General features: G+C 27.1%; 1 protein-coding gene across 1 annotated transcript in view; it reads left to right on the plus strand.

The window, feature by feature from the left end:
- Nucleotides 1-11,918: 11,918 nt before the first annotated feature.
- The window catches only part of LOC100204895 (mitogen-activated protein kinase 1), a 28,774-nt gene continuing 22,463 nt past the window's right edge, over nucleotides 11,919-18,229 (plus strand). Inside the window, exons 1-2 of the mRNA XM_065807478.1 lie at nucleotides 11,919-12,136; nucleotides 17,680-17,806. Coding sequence (XP_065663550.1) covers nucleotides 12,039-12,136; nucleotides 17,680-17,806 — 225 coding nt within the window. The 5' untranslated portion in view covers nucleotides 11,919-12,038. The remainder of the gene's footprint in view (nucleotides 12,137-17,679; nucleotides 17,807-18,229) is intronic.

The following is an 18,229-nucleotide window of genomic DNA, read 5'->3' on the forward strand; positions in this document are numbered from 1 at the left end:
GCTGAGTTGCCTAGTTTATAAGAATCTGAAAAAAGTAAGTAAAAAACCAAGAACAAACAAACATTTATTTGTTAGAACTACTATATTTAAACAAATTAAATTAAACAAAGAATAACCCCAATTCTCCTTAAAAGCTAAAAAAAATTTCAGCTCAAATTTGCTTGCAGACATTGCTTGTAAAAACATGTGAATAAGAAACACATTTAGAAAAACCTAGAAAAAATTCATAAAAATTTACATACATTTGTTCTTTTATATTGCATAAATCCATCCTATGATAAATCTGAAATGGAAAAATGTAATGGATAAGTAAATACAAAGAAAAACATCATATACGAATCAAAAATCAATATATCTGATAGAGATAAGATGTCATGATAAGAGAGTAGTAGTTGTTAAATATTGTTATTTTATGTTAGCTTTTAGAAAAAAAATCATGTTGGTACTTCATGGTTCTAAAAATTCAAATTGAGATATAAACAAAATCTATATACAGCAAAATGATTTTTCTTGAGTGGCTTTTAGTGAATGATTAAAAGCAGTGAGTTTCAATAATAAAACCACTTATAATTTTTAACAATAGACACCAACATAAAGGTAAGCCAAATGTAACAACATTAGTAACATAAATAACAACTTTACGCAAAATCTTGCTCAACACATTTGCCAAGTCACACACTTTGAAAATATGGAAACAACATAATATAAACATATATGATAACTATAAAACACAATACATTTATTTAACTTTATATAACATATATAAACACCTCATATAATATTTATATACACAATAGATACATTTTATACTATTTTAATGACACATTTATAAAACAATAACATAACACATATTACCACATACATATATTTATCAAAAACTTTTTAACTTTGAACATAATATAAACATATATGCAAACTATAAACATATATAACTTGAATTGCGCGAACAAAAAATTTAAAAATAACATGAAAAAATCTAAAAAGATTCATATATATTCATATATAAAAACATATATCTCGTAATAAAATATCAAATTATAATCATATTCAATTTAAATCAAATACTTATTGAATAAAGAGCAAAAAACAAATAGAAGAACTGCAATCCTTATAACAAAATTTAACGTTTAGCAACAATAAAATGTCAGTGTTGGCTCGAAATTTTAATTTATTTTTCTAAACTTTATAAAACAGTACAAAAAAAAGGTAATAGCATAACAGAAATGTTAATAAAATAATAATCAACATAACAAAATAAGCAAAGTACGAAATGATAGAATTCATAATATATTTGAATTATATTAATTTAGGACTTCATAAAACTAAATAAATTTAAAAGTAGTAATAAATATTTTTATGATAAAGTTTTAGTAACTTTTTAAGTACAAAAAAATACTGTAACTGTATTGGAGATATGCGATACTGCTTTAGCAGAACGATTTCTCTTCATACAACTTTTCATGTATTCCTGATTATTCCTTTTCATTCCAGACAAACTTTTTACTAAATTTCTTAAGAGAAAACTTTTTAATTTAAATTTTGCTTTCACAATAAAGCACTGTCCGAAGGCTCAATACCTACAGCTTGGAAACAGTCACACGTCACACCGTTGTTTAAAAAAGGTAGTCGTCTTGATGCCGCTAATTACAGACCAGTGTCTATCACATCAGCTCCATGCAAAGTAATGGAAAAGATTATCAGGGAACAGATAACTAAATATCTTGAAAAAACGAGCAGCATCTCACATAATCAACATGGATTTATGTCCAAAAAAGGATGCACATCTAACTTATTGGAGAGTGTCGACTACATCACGAAAGCGTTAAGTAAAAGAAATTTTGTCGATATTGCATTTTTGGACTTTGCGAAAGCGTTTGATAAAGTTTCTCACCGTAGACTACTTCATAAATTGAAAGCATATGGGATTAATGGCAATGTTCTAAAATGGATTGAGTCATTTTTGATTAGTAGAAAACAGCGAACTGTTTTAGGTGAACACTCTAGCGACTGGACCGATGTTCTAAGCGGAGTTCCTCAAGGGTCTGTACTTGGTCCAACATTATTTATCATTTATGTAAATGACTTAACGGATAAGTTAAAATCAGTTCATAAAATCTATGCTGACGATACTAAACTGTTACAAGAAATAAGACCTGAGTTTCACGATGCTGATTGCCTGATCCTACAAAATGATTTAAACATTGTCACAGAATGGTCAAAGGAATGGCTGATGGAGTTAAATGTTCAAAAATGTAAAGTTATGCACCTTGGTTATGGAAATAGTAATCATGAATGTGTAATGAATGATGGAAATGCATCACTTACTCTTGAGGCAACGGATATTGAGAGAGACCTGGGTATCTTCATATCTAATGATCTAAAATGGAATCAACACATACAGGTTGCAACACGTAAAGCGAGTATGATACTTGGCCTATTAAAAAAGACATTTAGATCAAGAGATATGGAAGTTTGGAGTAAGTTATACACTACGTATGTTAGGCCGCACCTGGAATTCGCTATTCCGGTATGGTGTCCTTACTTAAAAGGTGACATCAAAGAAATCGAAAAAATTCAGCGCAAAGCAACAAAAGTACCTCATGATTTAATAGGATTACCTCACGCTGAAAGGTGTCGTCGGCTCAATTCTATTACTTTGGAAACTCGCAGGAGACGTGGCGACTTAATCCAACAGTTTAAGATAGAAAACAGTTTTGAGAGTATCAATTGGCATAATCCACCAATTCGCAGATCATCTTCCAATGTCCTAATGCGTGAATTCACATATAATAATGCTCGTCACAATTTTTTTACAAATCGTATTGTCAATGATTGGAATAACTTGCCGTCAGCATGCAAAAAGGCTCCGTCAGTTAACGCATTTAAGAATAGAATTGACAAATATTTTTTTTCTCCAGCTGCAAACAGTACATCTTTTACTGAAGATGAGCTGCACGTTTATTAATTAATTCGTGCTTTAGCAGCTACAAATATTGGCTTTTTAGATACTATTTGTCATAGATGTAAACTTGAATTAAATGAAAGCAATCTTTTTTCCCTTTTCTCAATTTTATTATCAACTTACTTGCTATGAACAACAATTGCTTTTTTTTTTTACTTAAAGTTTATATTTCACAAACCATTTTTGTATAATTTAAATTTTTGTATAATTTTGTTTGTTTGGTTTTTAATTATTTGTCATTTTATCTACGAGGACTTATTTAAATATATTACTATTACTATTACTATTACAATTTCAGTTTAAGCATGCGCTTTAAAGCAAAGATTTTCGATTTTCCGTTATATGTTGATATTTGATCAAGATCGTATCCGATATCGTATTTTTGAAAAACAAGTGGTATTGAACTCGAATTCGAAACTTAAAACTTAATGTGTATTTTTCTGGTATCAACGGCGGTATGTTGATACGTGATCAATACTCTGAGTATTTACAATACTAGATATGCCGACTGGGAATAAAGTATATACATTTTAGAGAAACCGTGCCATCAGGGTAAACTGGGACAATCCAATAACTAACAAAATATTAACAAAAATAATTTATTAAAAACCATTAAAACTGTAAACCTCGTACAATTTTTTTAAATTAATATTAACTATGTATTTCGCGAATAAAAAAGAAAAAAAGTTTCAAACATGCAAATATATGAATATATGGCTGCACAGTGGTTTGAAATAATCAAAAAGTGGCATTAATTCAAGATTTGCGAAAATTCTATATAAAAAGTTCTGATTATGCAAAATTGTGGCAAATTAGTTATATTTTCATGTTCTGAAAGAATTTTTCTTTTTAGACCACTTAGCGCTTCCCCGCAGATGCTCAAAGTTGCCATTTTTTAAATAACAATTATTTAGTGAAAAAGCAATAATTTCGAACTTTTATTTTACTTCTTAAACCGCGCCTGTGAACTTCCATATATTATATATCAATCGGAAGAGTATTAAACAGGCTTTCAGAGCTTATTGTTAAATATTTTATAAAATTACATTTGATGCCGTAAAAATGCAGAGAAAGATAACTTTTAACTAGGAAATAATAGCATGTTTGAATGCGACTTTTATTAAATTCTGTATGTTTCTGTAAAAATCTGAATACGTACGTAAATCTTTTAATACATACTGTTCAAAGAATAGTAGAATCACAAGAGGCGCAAATTATATCTAAAATTACTAATAAAGAAAAGGACTCAATTGAGTTGATTTTTGTTGTAAATTGGGGATTTGGTGATTTGGGGATTTTTGTTGTAAATTGGGGATTTGATGATTTGGGGATTTTTGTTGTAAATTTGATGGAGCTAGTAATTTTTCCCCATTCAATCAAAAGTTCAGTCATTTGAAAGTTCATCAGACAATTCGCTTTTTTCTGTTACCATTGTACCCTTAAGACTTCAAACATATGACTGGGATGTGTTTTGGGCAAACCCAACTCTTAATTCTGTTAGATTTTGCAGACCAATGATCTTAACGTATGCTAAAGAAAGTAAAGAACTTATTCTCGAAACAAAATTTTTTTGTTGAACGACAAATAAATGAACTTTTTGATATTACAATATGGCTACCAAATGGAAAAGTTCTTAATAGCAAAAGCTCTTTACTTTTAATAGCCACCAATGGAAAAGTTTTAGCGGAAATCACTAAAATACCGTCTTATCAATTGTGTCTGCTTTGTAAAGCAACGCCTACTGAAATGAGTCACTTTGAAAACTACACAAACAAATTATTTAAGACTGAGAAAGCATTTTTATTCTTTGGAATAAGTCCATTTCATTGCTGGATCCGTTTCATCTCCTTCATTTGTTGTACAAATCGGATATAAGGCAATGGCAGGCAAAAGGAAAAATAAATAAAGTTTATGTAAAAGTTCGAAAAAGTCTTATACAAAAAAGATCTTGGGAAAAATTAAATTTACACGTAGACAAACTCCATCCAGGTGGCACTGGTTCATCTAATAATGGCAATACTGTACGGCGAGTCTTTTCTGATCCAATATTGTTACCAGAAATTTTGGATATAGATATAAATCTTATTGTCCAATCAAATTTGAAAATTATTGTCTACAAGCAGTTTTAATTATTAATAAAAAATATTCATGGTATAAAATTCTTACTTGTGTTCATAAAATGTTAGCTCATGGAGCTCAAATCATGGTTTAATTAATTTTGCCAGTTGGAACTTTTGGCGAAATTGCTGGAGAAAGTCTTCACAAATGTCATAGAAAAGATCGTATGGATCATGCAAGAAAAACCTCAACTAACAACTTAACTGATGTTTTTTGTCGAGGTTTAGAAAAATCAGATCCTTATATTTCAAGTATTATTTTGAAAAGCCATTTGAAGTCTGTATGTATGTAAATCAGTACTACCAGAAGAGGTGTTTCAACTTTTACTGATTGAAAATTCCACAAGAAGTAAGGATGTTAATGAGTTTTTAACTGAACTAATTGATGTTTATCAACAATTAGATTGCGTTGATATAGAAGCCAATTGCCGATAATAATCCGATAGCGATAATATAATAATGCCGATAATAATCCGATAATAATGCCGATAATAATCCGATAGCGAATAAATACTCAACTATAACTACGAAATTTAATTTTAATTAAAATAATTCGAAGCTATTATTATAAAATGGTATCAGTGCTTCTATTTTGCATGTTTTTTTCTTATTACGCAAGTCCCCTTACTTAGGAAAAACCTCTTTAGTATTTTTTAAAAAAAATCAATTTTTTTGATTATATTTTTAATCTAATAATTTTATTTTATATATGTTAAGGAATATTTAAAAAAATAAAATTGGAGTGTCATTTTTAGCACTGAATAAAAATGACTGTCATATTTTATGTAAAAAAAAAAAAAATCGATTTAAGTAGAAACATTTTTAAATTGAAAATAGTTGTTCTTGGGCGGGTCCGGGCGGCATCAAAACCTATATTGGATTAAAAGAAGAAAGGTCGAAGTTTATCCATGCATACTCAGATTTTTATAGAAACGTAAAGATTTTAATAAAAGTCACATTCAAGCATGCTATTATTTCCGAGTCTAAAATTTTGAAATGTAATTCTATAAAATATTTTACAATAAACTCTAAAAGCCTGTTTAATATTCTTCCGATTGATATATAATATATTCACAGGCGCGTTCCGATTGATATATAATATATTCACAGGCGCGCATTGATATATAATATATTCACAGGCACGGTTTAAGAAGTAAAATATAAGTTCGAAATTATTGCTTTTTTACTAAATAAATGTTCTTTAAAAAATGGCAACTTTGAGCATCATCCAAAAGTATTTACAAATACAAATATAAAAGAATTTTAATATAATTTTTATTTTTTTAATTAAGTTTAATAAAAGATTTGTTTTGATTTTTTTAAATTTGTTTTGACTTTTTGAAAAAAAATTGAATAAAAGATAAATAAGCAAATAAATTGAATAAAAGACCAATAAACAAATAAATTGAATAAAAGATAAATAAACAAATAAATTGAATAAAAGATAAATAAACAAATAAATTGAATAAAAGATAATAAACAAATAAATTGAATAAAAGATAAATAAACAAATAAATTAAATAAAAGATAAATAAACAAATAAAGTGAACAAAAGATAAACAAATAAATTGAATAAAAGATAAATAAACAACTAAATTGAATAAAAGATAAATAAACAAATAAAGTGAATAAAAGATAAATAAACAAATAAAGTGAATAAAAGATAAATAAACAAATAAATTAAATAAAAGATAAATAAACAAATAAAGTGAACAAAAGATAAACAAATAAATTGAATAAAAGATAAATAAACAACTAAATTGAATAAAAGATAAATAAACAAATAAAGTGAATAAAAGATAAACAAATAAATTGAATAAAAGATAAATAAACAAATAAATTGAATAAAAGATAAATAAACAAATAAATCGAATAAAAGATAAATAAACAAAAAAATTGAATAAAAACAAACGTGATTACTCTTAATCAAAAGCTTTAGAAAAAATTCATTGTCATTTATCAAACGTTTTTGCTTGAGTATATTTTTAAATTATTTAAAAGAAGAAATGGTTTTTAGTTTATTATTCAAAAGCGCATTCCATAGTTACCATAGTTACAATAGTTTAGGACCTTTATTTGCAATTGAAAACTTAGTAGCACAATAGTAGATTTTAGGTTGAATGTAGTTGTTTACTGAAAAACTTGTTGGGTATAGATGATTTATTTTTCCAAAAATTGAGTTAAATATGATGGATGCCGTTTTTTTATCAACTTTGAACATAAGAATAAGAATATTATAAAGGTTGTTTACATAATTTTGATAGCAATGAATAAAAGAAAAATAAATATACTTCAAACAGGTTTGGTCTAACAACTGCTTAGCTTTATATAGTAGCCCAATATTTTTTGAAATTTTATTTTGGATTATATTTTTGAGCTCCTTCCACGTCACATTTTCATCGAAAACAATACCTAAAAACAACAACTAACTCTCTTTTATGATACAGGAGTTATTAACAAAGAGATTAGGAAGTTTTAAAGGAATAATCTCTTTTTCAAGAAGACGATGGAAGAGAGTATATATATATATATATATATATATATATATATATATATATATATATATATATATATATATATATATATATATATATTATTTTTTATATTTATAGATAATTTATTCGCTATAAACCATTCATTTAGTTTTGTAAGCTCTTTGTTTACTGTTTCTTCCATTTCTTCTATATCACAAAAGTGATAAAGAAGAAATTAATCTTTATTGTTACGCTTCACCCCTCAAAAAAACGTTTTTTGGGGGTACTTTTCAAAAATATGGTTTTTCACCACACGCAGGTAAACAAAGCGATATCTGCTAAATAGTGGGGAAGAAATCTTACTGTTTATATTAGATAACTTTGATCAGGAACTTCTCCTAATTGGAAATTTAGGGTGTCCTACTTCTTCCGCGTTCCGCTTCTTCCCACTCTCCCCTACTATTTATACCTAAATTTACTATCAGACCTTTAAAATTTTATCTTATTTGTAAATGACTCCTATCTGTATATATATATAAAAGATTTTCAAAAGTTAAAAAAAAATGGCGTTAGTTGATGGCTTACAATTAACATATATTAACATATATTAAAAATGGATAAAACTAAATACATCTTATTCCATAAAATTAAATAAAATCAAGAACTGAAATTACTAAATTTTAAGATTGGATAATTTCACTGGGAAGTTATCGCTATATGGGATATCAAGGTAAGCACAAAAACCCTTACCCCCTAAAAACCTGCTATTTTAAGGGATTTTGCATTACTTATAATAATTTCCTATTTTATGATTTAATAAGTCTTTTATAAACCCTTTACTATGTGTAAGTTGTAGCTTTTATTGTATAAATATACTTATATACTGTATTATATCTCGATAAAAATAATCATCTTAGATGAAAATGGCATTTGTGATTCCAATTTTCAAAAACTCTGGAGAACATTCTGACCTCTCTAACTATCGTCCAATTAGTCTTCTATCTGTTATTAGCAAGGTCTTCGATCAACAAATTTCTAACATCCCATCTTGAGTCAAATAACTTACTGTCAAACAATCAATATAGTTTTTAATCTTCTTGCTCTACGGCCGACTAGCTAACTTCTAGTTGGCCGTAGTCTGGAAAACAAAATCTTTCGGTCACTGCTGTGACTGAAAGATTTTGTTTTCCAGACTCGCTTAACTCGTCATTTAGCAAAGTCTCATCTTTTTATTGTATTTTTCTCTGCATGCTCTAAAAACTTTTACTCGTCTAGTTTTTTTCCCCGCACTTTAACCCTTTAAAGCTCTCTCCCATCTTCATGTTTTCCTGACTCATACAACCTACAACTTATCAAGTCTTCTGTCAACCGTTTTCTTTTTCTTCAACTCTATTCTTTCTTTTCTAGTAATTCCCAGCTAAATAGCGGTTGCTTGCAGCCTTGTTGGGAGTGAACAAGAATAAATGTATATAAAAAAAAGCTTATATAAAAGATGGTATATGCAATGAATGCATATATATAATCATATTTTTTAGACTAGAATAATAATTAAATTAAGATTACAAGTTATATTTAAGTAACTATAAAACCATAGAAACCATTGAACATTAATTATGTTACTTTTTTAAGTATTTTTGATATTCGATTATTAAGTTTATCTTAAATTTACAAAAAACAAAATTATGAAGTTATTTATCACAAGGTAAAATGCAAAATTATGAAGGTTATTATCATAAGGTAAGAAGAAGAACACTATAGATAAAATTATTACACTCTATTTACAGCAAGAGAATGGTGAGTTGATCAGCAATTAGTGAAATGTTACAGTCCACTAAACTCCCTAGTTATGAATGTGGCACTTGTGAAGTGCATACAAGTTTACAGAAAGTTTGGGCACCATAGTAGATATAACTGCATAATAGATGCTATATTATACATAGTAAATATAATACAGTAACAAAAATTCGGTTTTTAAAAACATTCATTTTTAGAGAAAAAACTTACAAAACCTAAAGTAACTAATTTAGATTTAAACGTTCAACTTTGGATGAGTCAAAGTGAATAACGCTCTTATTGAAATCATCAATACCATCAAAACCTTTTGAAAATATGAAAATGTTAAATTAGATAAAAATTTTCAACGGAACTTTTATATAGTTTTGAAAAAGGGTTTCAAAAAAAAATTGCAATGATTTACTATTTCTAAATACTACATTGTTAAATTTTTTTTACTTTATTGCTTTTCTTTATAGTTGTTTGACAAACTGTAGCATTGCGTGGGCAAGAACCAATCATACATGAAGCATTTTTGCGCTTTCGTGAATGAATAGAGTTACGCTATAAGTGTGCGCAACAAACATTAAATGTGAAAAAACTAAATTAATTTCATTAATCAAATAAAAATATCCCACTAAAATTATTAAATCTTATAACCAGCATAACAGATCTTATAATACATTCAAAGGGAGTCAGCACTTTTTTTTTTAGGTGTGAAATTAAATGAAATTTTTATTTTTATATAAATGGAATGGTTTAAAAAGAGTATCTCGGAAATTATATAGATCCATTTCTAAATAATAAACCATTAAAAGTTACTTTTATTCAAACTGTAACACCAAGTACGAATCAAGACTAAGCAACGAACAAAAATATGCGTGTTGAATTGTATCGCGAGCTAATAAAGATTGTAAATCGAAGTACTCAAGTACCTCGATTAATCGAAGTACTCAAGTACTTCGATGTAAAATAACAAATATTCAGTACTTCGATTGCAAATCGAAGGAGTGAATATTTAGACTCGTACTCGAAGCCTTAAGACTTCCATTACGATCTAAATATTCATAAATTAAATCTACACCAAGTTTAAATTTTCATGATTAAAATACGTTATGACTAAAATGCTCGAATTCTATTTTCAAACATATTTTGATTAAAAGTACCTTTTAATCAAAAATAATGATGATTAAAAAAACAAAACCATAATGATGATTAAAAATCAAGTTCACACTCAATTCAGTATTTTTTTTTCTTTTTTTGTAATTTGTTTTAGGTGCTCCAAGAAGTCTTAACGGTCTTATCAAAGAGCACTGCGGAATAGCATTTAACTAGAAGGAAGTTCACACCTTCACGATGCATATTTGATTAATTTGAAAAATTTTTTGCGACTATTTTCAACTAATAAAAAATCTAGATCAATTTAAAACGGAGTTTAAACGGTCTTTTTTTGCTAATAATATACAATACATAGGATATCAAACGTTTCTTTTATGTTGGATTCAATTTTGATAAAAGAGAATATTTTAAAATGTTATACTCACAACACTTTTTATTGTTGATGTTTAGTTTTATATATTTATATTTTACGATATTTCCAAAACACGATTGAGTAAAAATTTATATATTGCATTAATATATATATATTCCATTAATACATATATATTCCGTAATTTTTAAATTACATAAATGGAAGCTATATTTAATATTAACGGCAAATAGTAGCGCCCCATATGCCAAACAAGCGTATAAGTACGCATTAGATTTGCACACTGTTAGTTGATAAAATGTTTTTTTCAAAAATCTTTCTTTAAAACGCAAATTTATAAAAATTTTTTTAAATAAAACTTAAAAAAAACTTCGATAAATAGGAACTATAAATACAAAATTGCATAAAAAAAATTCAAATTTTTATAAATAAGACCTATTTTTTATTAATGGGGTCTTTTCTGATAAAGTCCTTTGTAAAATAATAAATTAATTATAATTTAATTAATCATCGCGGAAACGTTTCCACGATGGTTAATCGAAAGCGTTTTTAGATTCTGTAACCCTGACTTATCCCATTCAAATAATTATTTTGAAGAAGTCTAAGGCAACTTTTAAATTACGTATTAGATCAATTATGCAGCCGTTTAGTGGTTGAAAGCGCTTACTTCAGAGTCAAGATTGTTCAATCCTTGCGCTAGCCATGTACATCATTAAGGAAGGTGGCATGAACTACTAGTTACATGTTCTTCCGCCGTGTTCTGTGACATGACTGTTATAATAGGTTTGCTTAGATTATCTTAATAACAAAAAAAAAGAAAAACAAAAATTCAAAATTGCTACTATGGTTGCTTTAAATTTTGTCAGCGGAAAAGATTATAATTTTTATTAATATGCGAAATATTAATAAAAATTTAGGAGTAGAATGCCCACGTTTCTCGCGTATTCTCACCGCTCTTATTATTCTCTCCTTTCTTATCTGTTTTCTTATATTGTTGTGAAAATAACTTTTGAATAACTAAACAGATGGTTGGAATGCGAAAAATCAAGTCAAAAACAAATAAATTCGTCTATAAATCTGAACTAAGTTGGCAATATTATATCAATAGATAGTAAACCAAAAGTTTTTGTGATCAACCGACGTCGGTGCCGTTCCTTCGGAAATTAGGACACGAGAGATAATTTTAAAATCAGCTAGGTAAATTTCCTGCAATTTCCGGGAACATGGCAAGTGCAGAAATCGTACGTGGCCAAGTTTTTGATGTTGGTCCACGTTATAAGGATTTGAGTTACATTGGAGAAGGAGCTTATGGAATGGTGTGGTAAGAACATTTCCTATTACGACCAACAATACAGTAAAATATAAAAAATAATTCTTGCATGAAATAGTTCAGGTGCTGCAGCAAACTTACCAATGACCTGTAGAGATTTATTTAAACTTGAATGTGCTTTGGAAAAATAAGTAAAATTTAAAAACGAATTGTTTTTTTTTGAAGTTACAGTGAGAACTAGAAATTTTATTAAATTTAAAATGAAGTTTTAATCAGATAGAAAGAAGAATCTCATGGGATTATATAGGTATAAATAATTATTAACTATAAAATCCCATGACATTCTGTGTAAATATCTATATAATAATCTGAATATATATATATGTATATATATATATATATATATATATATATATATATATATATATATATATATATATATATATATATATATATATATATATATATATATATATATATATATATATATATATATATATATATATATATATATATATATATATATATATATATAGACACACACACACACACACACACACACACACACACACACACACACACACACACACACACACACACACACACACACACACACACACACACACACACACACACACACACACACACACACACACACACACACACACACACATTAGGGTGACGAAAAAAAAGGTGTTCAAAATTGGACTTTCAACCCTTTATTGTGTTCCTTTTAACTAAAACAAAAACTGTGCAAAAATTATTATGATATTTTGATATCTAGGGGTTGCTCAGTGAACTTGATATTATCAGATTTTAGGGTCAACAGAAAATAAAAATGAATGTATTTTAATTTTTTTTTGGATGCAAAGTTTTACTTTTTTTATTCAAATTTAATGTTTATTTTAATCAGATTTTGATATAAATTGTTCACTTGTTTTCACTGGATGATTTTTCACTTGTTTTCATTAATACTTTCACAATTGTGGACTTTTGCATATCTGAAATTCGACATCAATGTTCTTTCACAGTTTGTAAAACATATTGCAATTGAGTTTCATCTTTTGTCAAGATTTTTATGTAATCTGAAACAAGTTTCACCCCTCTTTCGGCTGTGTCACTCACAACTTTCATAGAATTAACAATTTTGTATGCTTACTGGTATTCAGTTACTGTACTCCATGTGTCTAGGCAATGATCCTTCATAAATATCTAATTTATTCCAAGCGCTTCAAATAGATATTTTGATCTAATGCGGTAGTGGTGTAGTGGTAGAGTGCTCGCTTCATAAGTGAGAGGTTCCGAGTTCAATCCCCACCACATCCCTGGTAGTACCACTCTCAACTTGTTTCTCTGCGCAGCAGCCTTGTTCGTCAAGGTTCATGTTTTGGAGTTATAAAGTTGAGAGAGGGTTCTAACCACAATGAAGTAGCCTCCTCGTCTGTAGTGGCCTTCTGGGCCTTGGTGAGGTGAATTAACAAACAAAGCAAAAAAACAAAAAAAAATTGTTACAAATTCATCTAAGTTCATTTTTACAATTGTATCCATTAATCCTTTACCTTTAAGCCTTTTTACCTTCTTTTTTTTTAGCTGGCTTTTCAAGTGCAATCAACATTTTTTCTATAGTTTGATTATCAACATCTTTGCTGAAAAAAGAGAAAATCATAAAATTAAAATAAATTCTTCAGTTAAATACCATAAATGTCCTGAAATGGCTTTTATGGCCGATTCAGCAACTTCTTTGTCAAATGTTTTGAAATTATCCAACTCCTTAACTAGTGCCATGTCATTGTGAAGAGCAGGTGAAGAGATGGGAACCCGAAACCAATGTTCCATGTAAATCAAAATTGAAAAAATTGAAAATTATAGAAGATTCTTCTCTTTATTCTTTGTTAAATGAAATTGATGTCAAAGCAAGTATATTTTAATAGAGTAGAGTACATTTACCATCCATCGTGCTTGGTGCATAGCACCAGGAGTGCGAAAGATTATTCCGCCTTGACCTGGAGGAGTTTTTCCTAAAAAAATTATCAACAGTTGCAAAATTTCTTTGTAATCATTGCAAGGTTGTTTTGTTCCTAGCAGCGTATTTACAGCAAATTATATTGGTGATGGTACAAGTGAACCATACACTTTAAGATTTGCATCAGTTAAGAGCCAAGATTCAGAATTCAATTTACGAAATCACTAATCACGAAATCGTAGAAACAACTTGACCTCTGGACCAGAAGATTATCACCCAAAAAAAGAATGCAACATATAAAAAAGAAACAAAAAACAATAAAGTATAAAGTAATAAATTATATATTAATAAAAAAAATATTTATGAAAAATATACTTAATAAAAAAATATTCATATGTTAAGTGAAGAACCCAGAGTTTATTTTGGGATACCACTTTTTTTTTGGCAATGTTGGGGGGGGGGGGGCAATGTTTGAGTCCCCCATGAGTCCCCCACCTCTCTTCTCCCCCCTCCCTATTTAAAATCGGTGCCACAAAAATGATTTTTAATCATCATTTTTTCAATTATCATTTTAATCATTTGTGTTTATCTTGTTTAGTTTTATTCTAAGATAAAGAGTTGATTTAAAGGCATTTTTTTGAATACATGAATTTACCGGTTAACGATGTTACTTTAAGATATTACAATAAGAAAACTATTTTATCTAAGACCTTGATAAACGCTTTTGTTGCAAATACTAATTTTGTTGCTATTAGTAAATAATTACTGAAATATGTTTAAAGTATTTTAAACATTAATTAATTATATTTAGTGAATTTTATTTAAGTAGTTATTACTATTTTATATAATTAGTAATTAAATTTTCAAATACATTAAGCAATATTTAATTAACATTTACATTACAAAATATATTTACAGATATTAAATTGCGTAATATTTGTAAAATTAACAAAATAGTTCTACGTCTTGTATTAAAATAACTATGCGGAAAAAAACATAAGCATTTGATAAACGTATTTACTATTATTTTAAATTTAAAATTTTGATTTAAATATTAACAAATCTGTTTATTTAACTTTTACTAAAGGTTAATAGTTTTTAAAGTGATTTTAAGGCGCCTTTTAGATTAAAGATAAGTAAAGAAGCGATAATTACGCTAAACATAATTTACAAAATGTTATACTTTTTTGATTAATAAAACATATTTTAAAAGACGTATTTTATTTTAAAAATATATATTTTTTAATCAATAAAAATAATTAAAAAGTTATGTTTAATAAATAAGTTACATTTACTATGAGTTATTTTAAACAGATCTTAATAAAACTTTTATTAAGTTATTGTAATTGTTATTTTTATTATTTTTAAAATCAAAAAAACAAAACTTTCTGAAAAAACAAACATTAACTTTACTTTGAATAGATATTTTAAAATTGTTTTATTTTTCGAAAAAGCAAATTTGTTATTCATTCCATTGTTATAAAATTTTGCAACAAGTTTTTAAAATTAAGTTTCTCAACAACTTTTAATTTTATAAAACTAACGTTCAGTTAGTAACTGTAGAACAGTTACATCAAGTAATTATGTAAAAAAGCTATTCCTTTTTAATTCATTTTATTGACTGAAAGAAAAAATGAAGTATCTATAATAAACTGAAAATTATTTATATACTACTGCATTTAAAACTTAATTTTTCTTTTTCTATTTTTAATAAAAAAGCAAAAGAAAAATTAAAAAAAAAGAAAATAATTTTTGGGCACCTGTACTGCTTCAGTAGTACTAAAACAGGTCTGGTTTTGTCCCTGATGTTTGTTTGTATATCAAGTTCATCAACCTGCTTTATGTCTTGCTGTAGAATATGCTTTTTTAGGTAAAGGCTAGAAGCCAGCTCTGACCTAACACACCCCCTGCCTTGGGGCTCTTGGTTGAGTAAAGGCTAGAGATGGTGATGGTGTCTCTATAAAAATGCCCATCTTGGGCAGACATTAAATGCATCCGTCTGGTAGTCAGGTTTTTGGAACTCTGTAGTAGCTCTCAGAGGCTGATTCCATCAACAGCTGCAAAGTGTCAAAGTATTAACAGTGCCATGTTGGGCATGGATGGTGTCCCTGTCTTAACATTTGGAGCCCTTTGTTATGGCTTAGGATTTATTTATTTTAATGAGGCAATTGCTTGGACTATTAAATAGTGTACTGAGAAGTTTAAAGTATCCAAATTTTATGATACTTGAGGTAATTTATTTAAGAATGCACTAACTTTGAAATCAAGAATAGTTATTTAGGCGTAATTAATAACAAAAAAGAAATCTATTTTTAGTAAGTTAATAGAAACCGTCCTAGTTAAAACTGTAGGATGGTTTTATATATATATATATATATATATATATATATATATATATATATATATATATATATATATATATATATATATATATATATATATATATATATATATATATATATATATATATATATATATATATATATATATATATATATATATATATATATATATATATATATATATATATATATGTATGTATATATATACACACACACACATTCAAATACCAAAAGTACAAGCATCCGTTTTGTTTCGCTTTGGCACACCAAAGAATATAGAAGATTGGTTATTTTAAATAGGATTGCAAACATAGGGGAAAAGCAGTGAGGCATCTTATGCTGAAACATCCAACTTACTCGTTCATCTCAAAGTATATTAATATGTTTATTTGCATTCTTTATTATGTTTTAGTATTTAATTTGAGTAACATCATTAATTTAAAAATCAATATCTTATTCATATTCGACTATGAGTTTCTTTTTTATAGTGACATCATCAAGATGTTTATAATAGTTTGGATAATTAAGCATCTTTAACACAGTTAACAGATTTGGATTATCATCTTAATGGATACTTAATGAACCATTTACAGCGATATGCTACCTACATGCTGATTGATGATATTGCTGAAGACCTGCCAGTCCTGGCCTCCGAACACCAAGCCAAAAACACCTCTCCACAAAACTACTCTCAACTTATCAGCTGAGATATGCTAAAAAATCTTCTTGCTGTTGTAAATAAGTAGTTTGTGACAGTTGGGTCAAAATTTTCCTTAAATTGATTTATATTTCAACCAATGACAGAAAATTTGTGGGGAACCATCTCAGATTTTCCTGATTTTTACATATTATGTGCATTATATAAATAACCTATGAAATTTCAGACTTCCAAGTACAAGGGTTTAGAAATTATAGCCCTACAAACACAACACAGTGGCCTACTTCAATTTACAAATAGTCTACTTTAAAGCCTTATAATTTTTTAATTTTTTATTAAAAAACAGCAAGCTTGAAAATATTTATAATATTTTTTTAATGGCTTAAAAATTGAGAATAAAAGACTAAATAAGAATTTTCAATAAAAAGTTTAATATAAAAAAGTACAAGATTTAATTACTTATTTAAAAAATAACATATTTTGACCAGCATATCTGTTCTGTTGTTTCAGAGTTTGTGTTTTTTGTAATGCAGTGTATTTATAATACCAAATTTATAACTTAGTTTATAACTAATTTTAAATGTAAAATCTTTAGACATCGACTAAAAATGTTTTTATAATTCTTTTTTAGCTGTGCTACAGATATATACACTGGTAATAAAGTTGCAATAAAGAAGATTAGCCCTTTTGAACATCAGACTTATTGTCAGCGAACTCTTAGAGAGATAAAGATTTTATCACGGTTTAATCATGAAAATGTATAGTATTTTATACTTTTTTACTATAAACAAATCAAATTTAAATCTTTGGATAATCTTTTCTTTTTTTCTTTTTTAATTATTTGTTTTTATAAAATTTAATTTCATTATGTGTTTTTCACAGTATTGAAAAGTTATAAATAGTGAATGAAAAATGTTATAGCTATATACCTCACCATCACATAAAAATTTATTATATGTAATTAAATTTCATTTTAAATTAATTTTTTTTTAATCTTATTTTGTAAGTTAACTAAAGTAAAATTTAATTAAATAAGAAATGTACTTTTTATTAAAATTATTTTAAATGCTTTTTTTGTTTTATTTTTTAATAAAATGTTTTTGACAAAATTACTACACCAAAATATTTTTATAATATCTTTTTCCTTGTAAGAGGTGAATGAATATGGATCTGTCCCTAAA

Source organism: Hydra vulgaris, chromosome 10 (genome assembly GCF_038396675.1).
Source record: "Hydra vulgaris chromosome 10, alternate assembly HydraT2T_AEP".
Taxonomy (NCBI): domain Eukaryota; kingdom Metazoa; phylum Cnidaria; class Hydrozoa; order Anthoathecata; family Hydridae; genus Hydra; species Hydra vulgaris.